Raw genomic sequence first — 15246 nt, 5'->3', positions numbered from 1 at the left:
CTGCAGTCCAGTGGTTAGGACTCTGCACTTTTCATTGCCCGCGGGTTTGATCCCTGGTCAGGAAACTAAGATCCCACAAGATGGGCGGTGCAGCCAAAACAAAAGGAAAAAAAAAAAAAAAAAAGAAGTACATTTCGCAAGGCTACAGCTGCCATGGACGGTGATTCCTCTGATGGATCTGGGCAAAATCAACTGAAAACCTTCTGGAAAGGATTGACCATTCTAGATGCCATGAAGACCATTCGTGATTCATGGGAAGAGGTTAGAGTATCAACATGAACAGGAATTTGGGAGAAGTTGATGCCAACCCTCATGGATGACTTTGAGGGGTTCAAAACTTCAGTGGAGGAAGTCACTGCAGATGCTGTGGAAATAGCAAGAGAACTAGAATTGGAAGTGGACCCTGAAGATGGCACTGAATTGCTGAAATCTCAGGATAAAACTTTCACAGGTGAGGAATTGCTTCTCGTGGATGAGCAAAGAGAGTGGTTTCTGGAGATGAAAGCTACCCCTGGTGTAGACACTGTGATGACTGTTGAAATGACAACAGGGGATTTAGGATATGACAGAAACTTAGTTGATAAAGCAGCGGCAGGGTTTGAGAGGACTGACTTCAGTTTTGAAAGAAGTTCTGCTGCGGGTAAAATGCTGTCAAATAGCACAGCACGCTACAGAGAAATCGTTCATAAAAGGAAGAGTCAATTGATGCAGCGAAGTTCACTGTTGTCTTATTTTAAGAAATTGCGGCAGCCACCCCAGCCTTCAGCAACCGTCACCCTGATCAGTCAGCAGCCATAGAGGCCAGACCCTCCACCAGCAAAAAGATTACGGCTCGCTGAAGGCGCAGATGATGATTAGCATTTTTTAGCAAGAACGTATTTTTAAATGAAGGTACGTACATTTTTTTAAAATTTATTTATTTATTTATTTTTGGCTGTGTTGGGTCTTCATTTCTGTGCGAGGGCTTTCTCTAGTTGCGGCGAGCGGGGGCCACTCTTCATCGCGGTGCGCAGGCCTCTCACTATCGCGGCCTCTCTTGTTGCGGAGCACAGGCTCCAGACGCGCAGGCTCAGTAATTGTGGCTCACGGGCCCAGCTGCTCCGCGGCATGTGGGATCTTCCCAGACCAGGGCTTGAACCCGTGTCCCCTGCATTGGCAGGCAGATTCTCAACCACCGCGCCACCAAGGAAGCCCGGTACGTATATTTTTAAAAGACATAATGCTATGGCACACTTAGACTACAGTGTAGCGTAAACATAATTTATATGCACTGGGAAACCCCAAAATTCATGTGACTCGCTTTATTCCGATATTCACTTTATTGCTATGGACTGGACCTGAACCCACTGTATCTCTGAGGTCTGCCTGAATCTGAATTGTCGCTTAAGTCTGTTTTTATCTTTAAAACAACCTCTTTTTAAAATTATTTACTTATTTTTATTGGAGTATAGTTGGTTTACAGTGTGTTATTTTCTGGTGTACAGCAAAGTGATTCAGTTATATATACGTATGTATATATATATTTTCACATTCTTTTCCATTATGGTTTATTACAGAATATTGAATCTGGTTCCCTGTGCTATACAGTAGGTCCTTGTTGTTTATCTATTTTATATATAGTAGTTTGTATCTGCTAAACCCGAACTCCTAATTTATTCCTCCCCCACTCCCTTTCCCCTTTGGTAATCATAAATTTGTTTTCTATGTCTGTGAGTCTGTTTCTGTTTTGTAAAAGTTCATTTGTATCATTTTTTTTAGATTCCACATATAAGCGGTATCATATGATATCTGTCTTTCTCTGTTTGACTTACTTCACTCAGTATGACAATCTCTAGGTCCAACCATGTTGCTGCAAATGGCACTATTTCATTCTTGTTTTATGGCTGAGTAATATTCCATTGTGTGTGTACATATATTTATTTATTATTTATGTATTTATATATGACATCTTCTTTATCCATGCATCTGTCGATGGACACTCAGGTTGCTTCCATGTCTTGACAATTGTAAATAGTGCTGCTATGAACATAGGGGTGCGTGTATCTTTTTGAATTAGAGTTTTCTCCATATATATGCCCAGGAGTGGGATTGCAGGATCATATGGTAGTTCTGTTTTTAGTTTTTAAAAATTTATTTATTTATTTATTTATTTTTGGCTGCGTTGGGTCTTAATTGCTGTGTGTGGGCTTTCTCTAGTTGCGGCGAGCAGGGGCTACTCTTCGTTGCGGTGTGAGAGCTTCTCATTGCACTGGCTTCTCTTGTTGCAGAGCACGGGCTCTAGGTGTGCAGGCTTCCTTAGTTGTGGCACATGGGCTCAGTAGTTGTGGCTCGCGGGCTCTAGAGTGCAGGCTCAGTAGTTGTGGTGCACAGGCTTAGTTGCTCCGCGGCATGTGGTATCTTCCTGGACCAGGGCTTGAACCCGTGTACCATGCATTGGCAGGTGGATTCTTAACCACTGCGCCACCACGGAAGCCCTGTTTTTAGTTTTTTTAAGGAACCTCCATACACTCGTCTACAGTAGCTGCATCAATTTATATTCCCACCAACAGTGTAGGAGGGTTCCCTTTTCTCCACACCCTCTCCAGCATTTGTTATTTGTAGACTTTTTAATGATGGCCATTCTGACCAGTGTGGGGTGATACCTCGTAGTTTTGATTTGCATTTCTCTAATAATTAGTGACGTTGAGCATCTTTTCATGTGCCTATTGGCCATCTGTATATCTTCTTTGGAGAAATGTTAATTTAGGTCTTCTGCCCATTTTTCACTTGGGCTCTTTGTTTTTTTGTTATTGAGTTGTATGAGCTGTTTGCATATTTTGGAAATTAAACCCTTGTCAGTCGCATGGTTTGCAAATATTTTCTTGCAGTCCGTACGTAGGTCGTCTTTTCGTTTTGTTTATGGTTTCCTTTGCTGTGCAAAACAACCTCTTGATCCATGTTCCCTTCTTGCCTGTGGGTGAATGGTTCCGTTCATTCATTCTGCCATCCATTCATTCATTTACTGAACAGTGTGTATTGGCACCTACTGTATGCCAGGGACGGTTTCAAATCAGGGGACACTGTTGATTAAAGCAGACCCTGTTCCTACCCTCTTGGGGCTCACAGATCCGTGGGGGAGACATTAGACTAGGCTGTTAACAACCGAGGTGGTCCGGGGTGTGATGGGGGATGGTAGGGGGAGGGGAGAGCGGCTGTGGGAGGCTTCCTGGAAGGCATCACTCCAGGGAAAAAGGGTACTCCAGGTGGGGAAGGGGGAGGCACAGACCAAGGGTTGGGAGGAGCCAGTGTGATCCCACCCTCGTGCAAGACCTGTTCCCCCACCTCCCCCAGAACAGGATGCTTCCTTTATTCGTGGGGACCCGGAAGATACTGCGATGAGCATTTGGTGCCACCAGGGGGCGCCGTCGGACAACAGTTCCTGCCTCTCCTCCTTACCCCACCCCGGGCTGGCGACGGCCTTCCTCCTAAGAGAGCCCAAAGGGGCAGGACCCCCAGAGAGTGCCAAGTTCCAGGCCATGCCAAAGGCCGCTCTCCCTGATTACAACCTCCGTAAATAACAACAACCGCAGCCGTATAAATATGCCCATTAACTGGGTGTTTGGAAATCCTTCAGTCGAATGCTGTCGGGAACCAGAGCCCAGAGAGGGCAGACACCTGCCTTAGGTCACACAGCAAGTCCTACCCCTGCCTGGCCTACACAGTGTCTCCTCCCAACCCCAAATGCCCCTGGGTGGGGATCTTTATTTTTAACCTGGTCAGTGGACACCGCCTTTTTATAGCCCTGGGAGGCGCCCAGGGTTTCCAATTTCCAAAGGAAGTTTTTTTAAAAATTGTTCTCTTCCCAAGAAAAGGAACTGCCTGACCTCTCAGAGGGGCCTGGCCCAATCTCTTATTTTCCCTGAGGCTCCCCGGGGTCCCTCAGACCCCTCACCAGGTGCTATGCCCATTCTCACCCCTTGCTGGGTCTTAAGGGTCCCCTTCCGTCATTTGGGGCCATCATGCTCTCTGGCAGCCTCCGGAGGATTCCCAAACTTTGCTTAACTGTCTAACTGTCTTCAGCATCTTTGCTGGCCATCTGCCCTCTTGTTTACTTAATTTCTTTCCTATTCATTGAGTCCTTTTTTTATTTTTAAAATATTTATGTATGTATTTATTTATTTTGGCTGCACCAGCTCTTAGTTGCGGCATGCAGGATCTAGTTCCCTGACCAGGGATCAAACCCGGGCTCCTTGCATTGGGAGCACGGAGTCTTACCCACTGGACCACCAGGGAAGTCCCTCCTTGAGTCCTTTAATATTTTTCTTTAAACAGGTTTAAAAAACAGCTCTTCCCCACCCCCACCCCCCCCGCCCCGGAATTAGATACTGGTGATGGTTGCAAAACCTTGAGATTATACTAAAGCCACTAATTGTACACTTTAAAATGATCAATTTTATCTCAGAAAAAGATTGTAAAAAATACGAACTCGTCTTTATTTTTAAATTTGGGTCATTTTCAGGATTAACATCTGTGAACTCACATGTTGGGAGCAGGGGGCCTAGTGACACTTTGCTCCTCAAGACACATTCAAATAAATACATAACTACTTAAATTTTTTTAAAGTTCATCTGTGTATGGGACTTCCCTGGTGGTCCAGTGGGTAAGACTCTGCACTCCCAATGCAGGGGGCCGGGGTTCAATCCCTGGTTGGGGAACTAGATCCCGCATGCCGCAGGTAAGGACCCTGTATGCCGCGACTAAGACCCGGTACAGCCAAAATAAATAAATAATAAATAAATATTTTTTAAAAGGCTCATCTGTGTATTATATGTATAAATGAGTGTGCAGGCAGTAGGTGCCCATAATTATGACAGCTACACTGAACATTTACTGTGTGCCAGGATGTTTTCATGGGTAAACTCATTTAATTCTTCATACAATGCTGGTAGGAAGCTGCTACCATCAACACCATTTTACAGAGAGGAAACTGAGGCTCAGAGAGGGGAAGTGACATTCCCAAGGTCATGTGGCCTGTGTCCTAAAGCACCACGCCACACTGTCCAATGAGCATGTTCATTCTGAGTGAGGAAACTGGACTAAATCAGAGGATTGACTGCAAGGTGGTGACCCCGGGGCAGAATCTGGAGCCCCACCTCATCTCCACCAGCACATGTTTCATTCAATTCTATTAAACTTATTAAAGAACCAGCTTTTGGTTTCATTGGTTTTTCTCTATTGTTTGCCCATTTCTATTTTATTGATTTCCACTCTTCATTCTTTGGGTTTAATTTGTGCTGATTTTTCTAGCTTCCTAAGGTGAAACTTTAGATCAGGCATTGGCATGCTTTTGCTGTAAAGGGCTAAACAGTAAATATTTTAGGCTTTGGGGGCCAGATGGTCTCTGTTGCAATGCGATTCTGCCATTGCAGCATGAAAGCAGCCACAGGGAAGGTGTAAGCACAGGAGTGTGGATGGATTTGGCCCATGGGCCATAGTTTGCAGATTTTGTTTTTCTTGTCTTCTAGTGCATTTAAAGCTACACATTGTCATCTAAGCACTGCTTTAGCTGCACTGCACACATTTTTCATATGTTGTGTTGTATGCTCCATTCAAAGTACTTTCTAGTTTTGTGTGTGACTTCTTCGACTGAAGCTGGGTCACAGCTGCCTACCTGCCAGCTCACTCACCTGTGTTACCTGCCTGCCCTGAGTGATGGCTGAGTTTAAGGCTCTTTAGAAGTCAATGTTAAGCTACTTCAGCAACTCAAAGGCCTACCTTCCCCGGGACTGAAAGCCTTCTATTAGTCAACACATACTGACTGAGCTCCTACTACGTGCCAGGCATTTTCCTAAGTACCAGCTATACAGTGGTGAATGAGGCAGCTACAGTAGGACTCCCACTAGGCCCTAGAGTCACCCCGAGTCAGGAACTCTGCTCCATTTCTCCACAGCCTGTTAAACAGCCCCACCATCCATCTACTTACTGGCTCCGGCCCAAAAACCTAGGAGTCATCTTAGACTTCTCTCCTTCCCCAAACCAATTCATCAAGTCTTGCCAGCCTTACTCCAAAGTGGATCTGAAATCTGTTCACTTCTCTCCATCCCACGGCCTCTCTCTAATCCGTTCCTCCAGCTGTAGCCAGTGATCTCAAGGCTTAAATCAGGCCATGTCTCTCCTTGGTGTGAAACTCTGCCATTGCTGCCCATAGCCCTGAGGGTAAAACCCAAGTTGCTCTTTAGGGCCTAAAGGCCCTGCACCATCTGCCTGTGTCCGCCAGCTCCTCCCGCACTCCCCTCACTCACTCTGATCCAGCCACACAGGGTTCCTTGCTCTTCTTGGAACAAGTCACGTGAGTTCATTTATTCATTCAACAAATGCTTAATGAACTACTGTGAATCAGGCCCTCTTCTAGGTGCTGGGGACACAGTATGGAATGAGCTTGAGTAGTTGACATTCTAAGGAAGGGATATGATGAAAAAGCAAGGAAGGAAACAAAGAAAAAGATGATGAGGACTTCCTCGGCAGTCCAGTGGTTAAGACATCACGCTTCCAATACAGGGCGTGCAGGGTCGATCCCTGGTCGGGGAACTAAGATCTCGCGTGCCGCAGTCAAGAAATAATAAAATAAAATAGAACTTTTTTTTTTAAAAAAGAAGAAGATGATGACAGGTGTTAAGATTTTAAGGATTAAGAAGGAAGTACACAGGAGGATGTGGTGGAGGCTGTCTGGGCCTGAGTTTTTAATGATGATCTGGGAGGGCTTCACGGAGGAGGTGACATCTGATGGAGACCTTTCCTTGATGGGCTTTTAATAGAAGACATCAGGACTCAGGTCAGGGGGAGAGGGTTGCACTGGGGGATTTCAAATATCCCGTCCAGTGTTGAGGGTCACTGTCTCTTTTGCAACCTACTAGAAACACAGTTGCTGGGGTCAGGGGAGGGAGCACTTCTCCCCCGCCTTGCAGGAGGGGTGGTGCTGCCTGCATCTGGTCTGGGTCTTGCCTAACACATGTTGTGGCAACCACTGGGTGGAATCACCCTTTGTCCAGTCCTGACTGAATTTCCTGAAGGAATCCACACCCTCACCCTTTCTCCAGGGACACAGTTAGTGCCCTGCAGTGCCAGCCAAGTGCCACCTTCCCAGGGGCTGGTCATCTCACCTTTTGGGCCTGTGATGTGAGCCCCTGAGCAGTGCTATCTTTAACCTCGGGCCAGGACGCTCTGCTCCCTGTAAACACTGCTCAGATGACAGTCCTGGAATCCCATGGGGGCGACAGGCTCCGTGCGTGGCAAAGCCATCGGGGCTGCTCCCAAGTTGTTAGAGGGAGACTGGAAGCCCCAGAGGCAAGAGGCATTCGTTCATTCACTCACCACGTGGGTCACTCAGTGGGGACCAACACAGACCCTTCTGGGGCTCCAGAAGCTCTGAGAAAGGCATTAACCAAGTAGACAAGCCAATGAGTAGAAAGAACTTCAGACCCTGATTTCAGTTCTGCAGAGGCAGGAAGTGGGGTGGGGAGTGACAGTGAGTAGGGGCAGTGGCTCCCACTCTTGGGGTGGGCTGCACACTTTGACACCCTCAATCTTGGGCCTCAGCCTTGACCCCGGTGAGCTCGGGCAAACCCCACTCCCTCTGAGCCCTGGTCTGCTCATCTGTCAGCAAGGTGGGTCACCATCCTGGCTGTGTGGCCTTGGGCAGGCAACTGGCCTCTCTGAGCTTGTCTTGTCACTGGTAACTTGCAGGTAATCACTGACCCAGGTTGAGTCAGCCAGCACAACACATTCCTGGGCTACTACGATTGGTCCAATCCCAGTGAACATCAGGACTTTGGCTGGCGTCTGCCATTCTGCTGGCTGCCACGTCAGGACCCAGGAGGAAGCAGATCATTCCTAATTCTGAGCTGCTGCATCAACCCTCACCGGAAACCTGCCTGAACTTTAAGATGGCTTTCTCTGGAAAGTCTCAGGCAAAAGTCACAATTCTCAGGTGTGAGCTTTTAAAGAAAGCATTTGGCCCAGATCGGTTTCCCTCTTTGGCGACTCCTGACGAATACAATCTCTTAATAGCCTCAGTTTCCCCCATTTGCAAGATAGGAATAATGGTACTTATTTTCCAGGGCTGCTGTGGGCAGCCCACCCAAGCACACAGAATGGTGCCTGCCATCCAGTCAGGGCTCGATAAATGCTGCCGGTGTACCTGTTTCCCGAGAGCATCTGCTAACTCAAAATCCACTCTTTCAGGGCGACAACCATATATTCACACCGTAGCTGAGTGGGTGTTAGCTGGTAAGTGTGGTTGGGCCCCAGTGAAACCAGGAGTTGGAGAGACCACAGCATGGTCTCCCCACTGTCCCAGGAGGTGAGGAGGCGGGGGAGATGACTGGCCTCAAGTATAGCTGGCTCAATCCTCCCCCCTGCCTCCAAGGGGGCTCAAACCCTGCCTGGCACACAGCGGGCCCTCAGGAAATACTCAATGACCCACCACCAGGGCACTGCTGTTGGGAGGGTTGACACTGTGAATGTGGGAGAAAAACAATTTAACCAGCGAGACGGCAGGACAAAGGGAGGGGTAGGGGCACATCAAGTTCATGCACAGACCTCCTGGGCCAGAGGGTCCATGGGCTCCATCGGGGGTCTCCGCGAAGCAGGGCTGAGCTAGGGGCCTTCCTGTTTCCTGAGCCCTTCCTCGCCTTTCCTGAGGGTCAAGCCATCCTCTTTTCTGTGGCAACCCTCCTGAAAAGCAGGGCTTTTCACTAAGTCAGTGGTTTTGTTTTTTGTTTTTTTCCTGCAGTAATACATCTCCCTAATGCACTCTGACACAAAGCCCCAGGACACAAACCGAAACTCGGGTGGGAGCCATTAGCCTTTACGTGGACCTTCTACACCTGGTGGCACCCTCTCCCTGCCTTCTCCCCCATCTGGCCCGTGCGGGACTGCCAGGCGGCCCTCTCCCCGTGTCATCCTTTTAACAACATCAGCAAGAGACTCGCAATGGACACTGCCTCGTTTCTTTATTCCGGCCTTTGGGAGGGACAGTGACAGCATTTCCCGCCTTGACGGAAGGCGAAACCTGGTCTTTCCTTGCAAAGAAAGAATGTCCTAACTAACACTGCAAATCCAAACGAGACCTAGGTCCCTCAGTGGGGCGGGACATCCAGGGATCCGATGTGGTTTCTGGAGGCTTCCGTGCAGCTGCCCCTCGACAAGGCTGCGGGAGAGGCGCGGGGTGGGAACGACCTCTCTCCTGAGCCAGCGGGCGGCTGCTCCCGTCCCCTTCTGCTCCCCCAGCGTAACAAGATCACTCTCCTGCTGGCGGCGGGGCGGATGGAGGATGCCCCCGAGGGAATCTCGCTGGGGCGGGTTCTCTGGCAGGAGCGCTGGATCCCCCGAGGGATGGGAGACCAAGACTTTGTACCACCTTAGTTGGCAACCCAGTCCCGACATCCACCGTCTCACCTAGCTGACTTAGTGGGTTAACAGTGTACTTGGCGTTGTCTCAGGGTCACCTGGATCCAGTTCCCCAAGCAGCTAAAAAATGGCTACAGCCACTTGGCTTGCTTGCCACACACCTGTGCCCTCCAGTGTGATTTGTGAGGCAGAAGTGACCTGCAGTTTTAACTTGGAAATCGTGAAAACCAAAGCCCAAACCAACCACGCGAGCTCTTGCTGGGTGGGAAGCGGCCGGCAAGCCCGGCTCCTTCAGTGTTGGCCGGCTCCTCGTTTGGAAAATTACTTCTCCTTCTAGTGTGAACGGGAAGTCGGGCGGCCCAAGTAAAAGGCAAACGAGTGAAGTGTTCAGAAAGGTACCGGCACCCTCGTTTTGGGGACTGAGAGGCCGGGATGGCCCCTCCCTCCGTCAACTCTTCACCCAACGAAGCTCACTCCTGCCGGCCGTGTCGGGCCGTGTCGGGCACGACAAAACCCTCGCTGCGTCAAGTGAATTTAGCGAGCCCGACAAACCAAAATCTTAAAAAAAAAAAAAAAAAAAAAAGTATATGGCAGCAAAACCTCAGGACTCCTAAGCCACACCTGTAACCTGCCCGCTTGGTAAATAAACGGAACACCAAACCACAAAAGCTACGCAAAGGGCAGGCCGCCCAGGCAGAGAGCCCGGCCCACAGCAGGGCGGAGGGAGCAGGTGCAAACGTGCTGTAGGGGGCAAGTCTCCCACTCCCCCCCGCCCGGGGACCCCCAGTCCTAACACTGCACTGGGCGGCTGGGTCTATCCAGCCACGTAAGGGGCAGAGGCCGGACCCGACTCTCCGTTTCTTCTTGCGTTTCTAGCAGGGGAGGATGGCGATGGCTTCAATCTCTCTGCCTCCGGGTCAGAAGGCAGACCCTCAGACCCTCAGAAACCCAGGCAGACAGGACGTGCGGGAGGCTGAGCGTCTTCTCCCTGTTGAGGATGGGCGCGCGCGCGGGCTCCTCGAGAAAGTCCGTCCTCCTAGCGCGTGATCCTGAAGGCTTCTAGCACCGACAGCTCGCTGACTCCTTTCCCCTCTCCCTGCGGAGGGCAGGGGGCCGTGGAGGCGGGAGAGCCCTTCCCCCATCCCAGCCACCGGAAGTGCTCCCCTGCGGGGGCGGGGACAGGTGCGGGCCCCGCCCCTCCCGGGTTCTCCTCTGCGCCCTGTCAGTGCAGCTCGATGAAAGCCTCCAGCTCCTCGGGGATGAAGCCCTTGTAGGGGATCTTGTTCTTGTCCAGGGCGCGGGCCGCAAGGCACTGCAGGGTCACGTAGTTGAAAGGCTGAATGGTGCTCTTGGCTAGCAGCTTCTCGTCCAGCAGCTCGTAGGCCGTCTTCTTGAAGGCGTTGGTGGCGTCCATGTGGGCCCCCGCCTCGATCAGGGCGTTCATGATCCCCGGGCAGTTGTTCTGCGCCGCGATGTGCAGCGGGGTGTTGTTGTCAAAGTCCCGGCTGTCTGGGTCGGCCCCGCAGTCGAGCAGCACCTTGACCACCTGGAGGGAGGGGAACCTGCCCACCGGGTAGCGGCCCACGTTCGTGGTCTCCGCGTCCACGGCCATGTGCAGAGGGGTGAAGCCGTTCTTGCCGCGGGGGGCGCACTTGAGCAGCCGGTAGACCTTCTGGTGCTTCAGGTGCTCCTGGTCAGGCGTGCACTCCACTTTCTCCAGCAGGTAGAGCAGGTGGAGGATGATGGCCAGGGCCTTGGTGAACTGGGCCGAGTCCCCGGGCTCCTTGGGCAGCTGCAGGGCCCGCTCCACTTCCCGGACTCCTTTGCACAGCACCCCCATGAGGTCTGCAAAGCCAACTGGCGTGCCTAGGCTGCCCTTGGCCGAACGGTCCTGGAGCACGTAGGAGAAAAGTTCGGCAAAGGAGAGGAAGCTGCTGGCGGTCATGGGGCTCAGAGGCTCGAGGTTGTTCTGCTGCATGTCTAGGGCGTACTTCCACAAGCGGATGCAGCGCTCGAAGTTGCCTGAGTCGGCGTACACCGCGCCCCGGTACCGAATATAGTAGGAAGTGTCCGGGTGGGAGGGACCCAGGATGCGCTCTCGGATCAACAGGGCCTGCATGCGCATCTCATCCGGGTCGGTGATGAGCGCCTCCAATTCCTCGGCGGTGTTCACCTCCCTGGAATAGTCATAGGCGAGGACCAGCTGCGGGGGCTCGGGTTTGGGCAGATACGCGCCCCCCTGGTGACGAAGCTCCATGGCCCGTCTCCAGTGTTTCAGGGCCCCGAGCAGATCTCGCTTCTTATCCACGTAGGTGGCTCCCAGCAACTCCAAGGCTTCCACGGCGGCTTCCCGGCTGGTGGGGCAGCAGCTCTCGTACGATTCCCCGCTCAGGGATTCCTCTGGGGAGGAGCTGCCGCAGCGGGCGCCCTGGGGCTGCGCGCACGCCGGGCTGGAGGAGGGGCCTTCTCGGGCCAGCCCTGGCCTCGCCTCCTCCCCAGCGGGCTGCTCCTGGATGAGGTACTCCACGATGTTGGTGTGGCCCGTCACGCTGGCCGCCAGCAGTGGGGTCATGCCGTAGCCGTCTCGTTCCATGCGGGCGTTGCACCCGAGCAGCAGCTGCAGGATCTCCAGGCTGCCGGACTCGGCGCAGTCGTGCAGGGCCGTGTTGCCTTTGGCACTGCGCCGGTTCACCTGGGCGCCCTGCTCCAGCAGGTAGCGGGCGATCTCGCGGTGACCCTTGTAACAGGAGATCATGAGGCACGTGTGCCCGTGCCGGTTGGCCACCTCCAGGTCGGCCTGGTGCTCGCCCACCAAGTAGCGCACCACCTCCAGGTGCCCGTCGAAGCAGGCGGCGCGCAGGGGCGTCGAGTTGGTGCGCGTGGTGCGGTTCACCGAGGCCCCGCGGCGCAGCAGGCTCCGCACCACGTCCAGGTGGCCGGCGGCCGAGGCGGCCCACAGCGGCGGAGCACCCTCGATGGTCTCGCCATCGAAGTGCACCGAGCCGCCCGCCTCCACGCTCGCGCCGCACCGGTCCACCAGGTACTCGACCACGTCCAAGTGGCCGTAACGGGCGGCGATGAGCAGCGGCGTCCCCCCGCTGGCCACCTCGCCCGTCAGCTCTTCCAGCTCCTCCCGGCTCCGCCCGCTGAGCAGCTTCTGAAGCAGCTGCAGCTTGCCGTCGCGGGCGGCGTTGTACACGGCGGTGTGGAGGTCCATGGTGCGGGCCTCCGCCAGGCCATGGGCCGGCCGCCGGGGTACTGGGGGACGGGGGGGACGGCGGACTAGCGCCCGGAGGAACCCGGTGCAACCTTCACCGTCTCCCCCGCCGCCATCTTAGGGGCTTCTGGGGCGGAACAAAATGGCTGCCGCGACCTGGTTCCGTTGGCGACTGGAAGGGTGCAGGGAAATGTAGTTCTCTAAGCCGGCACACTCCATGAAACAGAAAAGGAACGGTAAGGTATTAAAACTACAACTCCCAGAAGATCGAGGGCCAGCGGCGGCGAAGTGGTATCACGATGCATGGCGGGAACGGCAGTTCCAATCACAGCCAATTGTGGCGAAAACTCGCCCCTCGAGGACTACCACTCCCGTCATGCAATGCTATCGCGATGGCTTGTAGGACCTGGGAAAGTGTGGCTACGTACTTCCTGTGGCTGTCACCGTACCGGAACCGACAGGAAACGCAGACGCAGGCCAAAGGAGTACGTTCCGCAAAAGGCAGGGAGAGCGACTCGGAGCCAACCAGGAGCGAGAGCAAAGGCGAAGCCAGGCGAGTGGTCCGATTTGGGCTTCGCGAGGCCGAGCCGCTCACCGGAAGGGGGCGCTCGGGAGAGGCAGGAAAGTGGGGCGGGGTGGGGACGTTAGGAGAGCAGGGAGTACAGGTGGCCCTAAGGGTCAGTGTCCGGCGCTCGTTCACTTCTCATTCATTCGTTCATTCATTCACACACTCCTATGTTTATTTGCTCACTCATTAATACCCTATTAAAAATTTAGTTTTCCTTCCTTCAACCCTCAACATCCTCAATACAAAATCTAAATTAATTTGCCCAGCCCTTGGTCATTTGGCTGGGGAACTTCTCCAGTATCATTGTGAGTAAACCTCTGGGGTTGGGGGCTTTGAGAATCTCAGTTACTTGCTCAAGGGCACAGGGCAAGTAAATGGCCTGGTCGGGATTTGAACCCAGGCAGAAGTGGCTACGTAATTTGCAGGGCCCGGTGCAATAGGAAAATGTAGAGCCCCTTGTCTAAAAGTGATGAACTTCCCAACAAGGACAGCAGGGCATTAAACCAAGCGTGGGGCCCTTCTGAGCGTGGGGTCCTGGGTGACTGCACACGTGGACACCCCCGTGAAGCCTGAACCCCACCTCCAAAGTCAGACCTGTACTCCCAACACTGTCTTGCCTCCAATTTGCTGCTGCCTGCTCCAGGGTTATTGAGGATTACTGGAAAGATGAAGGAGGTTGCTGTGTCCAGGAATGTTTGAGAAATGCATGGTGTTCTCTACCCCCCGACTTTTGTGTGTGCTGTTCTCTCTGCTTGGAATGCTGTTCCATACCTTCTTCACTTGGCTACATCTTGGGCCTTCTTCAGGTTTCATCTGAGACTTCAGGTCTTCTTGGATGATTCCTTGACCTGGCGCTTACTGGGTGCCCTCCCTGGCACCATGGACGTTCTACTTCCTGAATCTTAGAGAAATACTCTGTTTTAGTCAGTTCAGGGTGTTGTAACAAATACCACAGGCTGGGTGGCTATATTAGTCAGGATTCTCCAGAGAAACAGAACTCAATAGGAGATAGGTAGACAGATATGTTACTGAACTCAGGTTCAGCTGCTCGCCGCTCAGAAGCTAATACTCTAGTGGCAGGTGTCAGTAGAAAGGAAAGATGTTTTATTCAGAAAAGCCAGCAATTTGGGGAGAAGGTGGACTCATGTCCGGAGACCAACTCCAGAGATTCTGCTCAGCCGTGACAATTTTTAGAGGGAAAAAGGGGGAAATCTCAGTTAATCATTACGGTAGGAGGTCAGATTCTTTGTCCTTTTTCCATTCTGTACAGACTGCTGACTTCTCCTGATCTTCTTTTGCATGCTGTCTTGCACGCGTGGTCCACCTGCAAATTTGCTATGGGGCAGCTGAGGTTAGAGAGTCAGTCATTCTTTTTTTTTTAAGATAGATATTATTCATTTTTTAAATTTTGTTTATTTTTGGCTACGTTGGGTCTTTGCTGCTGCTCATGGGCTTTCTCTAGTTGCGGTGAGCGGGGGGCTACTCTTTGTTGCGGTGCATGGGCTTCTCATTGCTGTGGCTTCTCTTGTTGTGGATCACGGGCTCTAGGCGTGTGGGCTTCAGTAGTTGTGGCACGCAGGCTTGGTAGCTGTGGCTTGCGGGCTCTAGAGCACAGGCTCAGTAGTTGTGGCGCACGGGCTTAGTTGCTCCGCGGCATGTGGGATTTTCCCGGACCAGGGCTCAAACCCGTGTCCCCAGCATTGGCAGGTGGATTCTTAACCACTGCGCCACCAGGGAAGCCCTAGTCAGTCATTCTTTAATCCTTCATTCTTACTCCTTTTAATCTAGGAAAGGAATCAACAGGTTGGGCAAGGTGTTGTGTACATTCAGTAAAGCAAAAATCAGGAGTTAGAGTAAATGTTACCTAGGGATCTCATTTTTATGATTAAGGTTTAAGGGGAACAGAAACAGACAAACAGGAAAGGGGCCAAAGAGCTGCTTACAAATTCCCACTTGTCAGACATCATTCCATTTCTGTGGGATTAAGGGCAAAGGTCCGTCTTCCATAACTTCTTCATGCTGACATAGGACACTGTGTTTTCAGGTGGAAGATGTCGACCTGGGACTGTAGCAT

At 52.1% G+C, this 15246-nt stretch overlaps 1 protein-coding gene across 1 annotated transcript; it reads right to left on the bottom strand.

Annotated features, from left to right (window-relative positions):
• Positions 1 to 8973: 8973 nt before the first annotated feature.
• FEM1A (fem-1 homolog A) lies at positions 8974 to 12756 on the bottom strand. Its single transcript, XM_082456925.1, has one exon. It carries the CDS (start codon positions 12602 to 12604, stop codon positions 10610 to 10612), a length of 1995 nt encoding a protein of 664 aa, XP_082313051.1. The 5' UTR covers positions 12605 to 12756; the 3' UTR covers positions 8974 to 10609.
• Between the last annotated feature and the right edge of the window lie 2490 nt (positions 12757 to 15246).

Source organism: Balaenoptera physalus, assembly GCF_965194825.1.
Source record: "Balaenoptera physalus genome assembly, chromosome: 3".
Lineage (NCBI taxonomy): Eukaryota > Metazoa > Chordata > Mammalia > Artiodactyla > Balaenopteridae > Balaenoptera > Balaenoptera physalus.
The sequence above is the reverse complement of the archived record's forward strand: the minus strand, read 5'-3'. Positions and strand labels throughout refer to the sequence as shown.

What these genes read in the sequence shown, in the direction of transcription:
- FEM1A (XM_082456925.1), bottom strand. Translation starts at nt 12,604, where the DNA reads ATGGACCTCCACACCGCCGTGTACAACGCCGCCCGCGACGGCAAGCTG.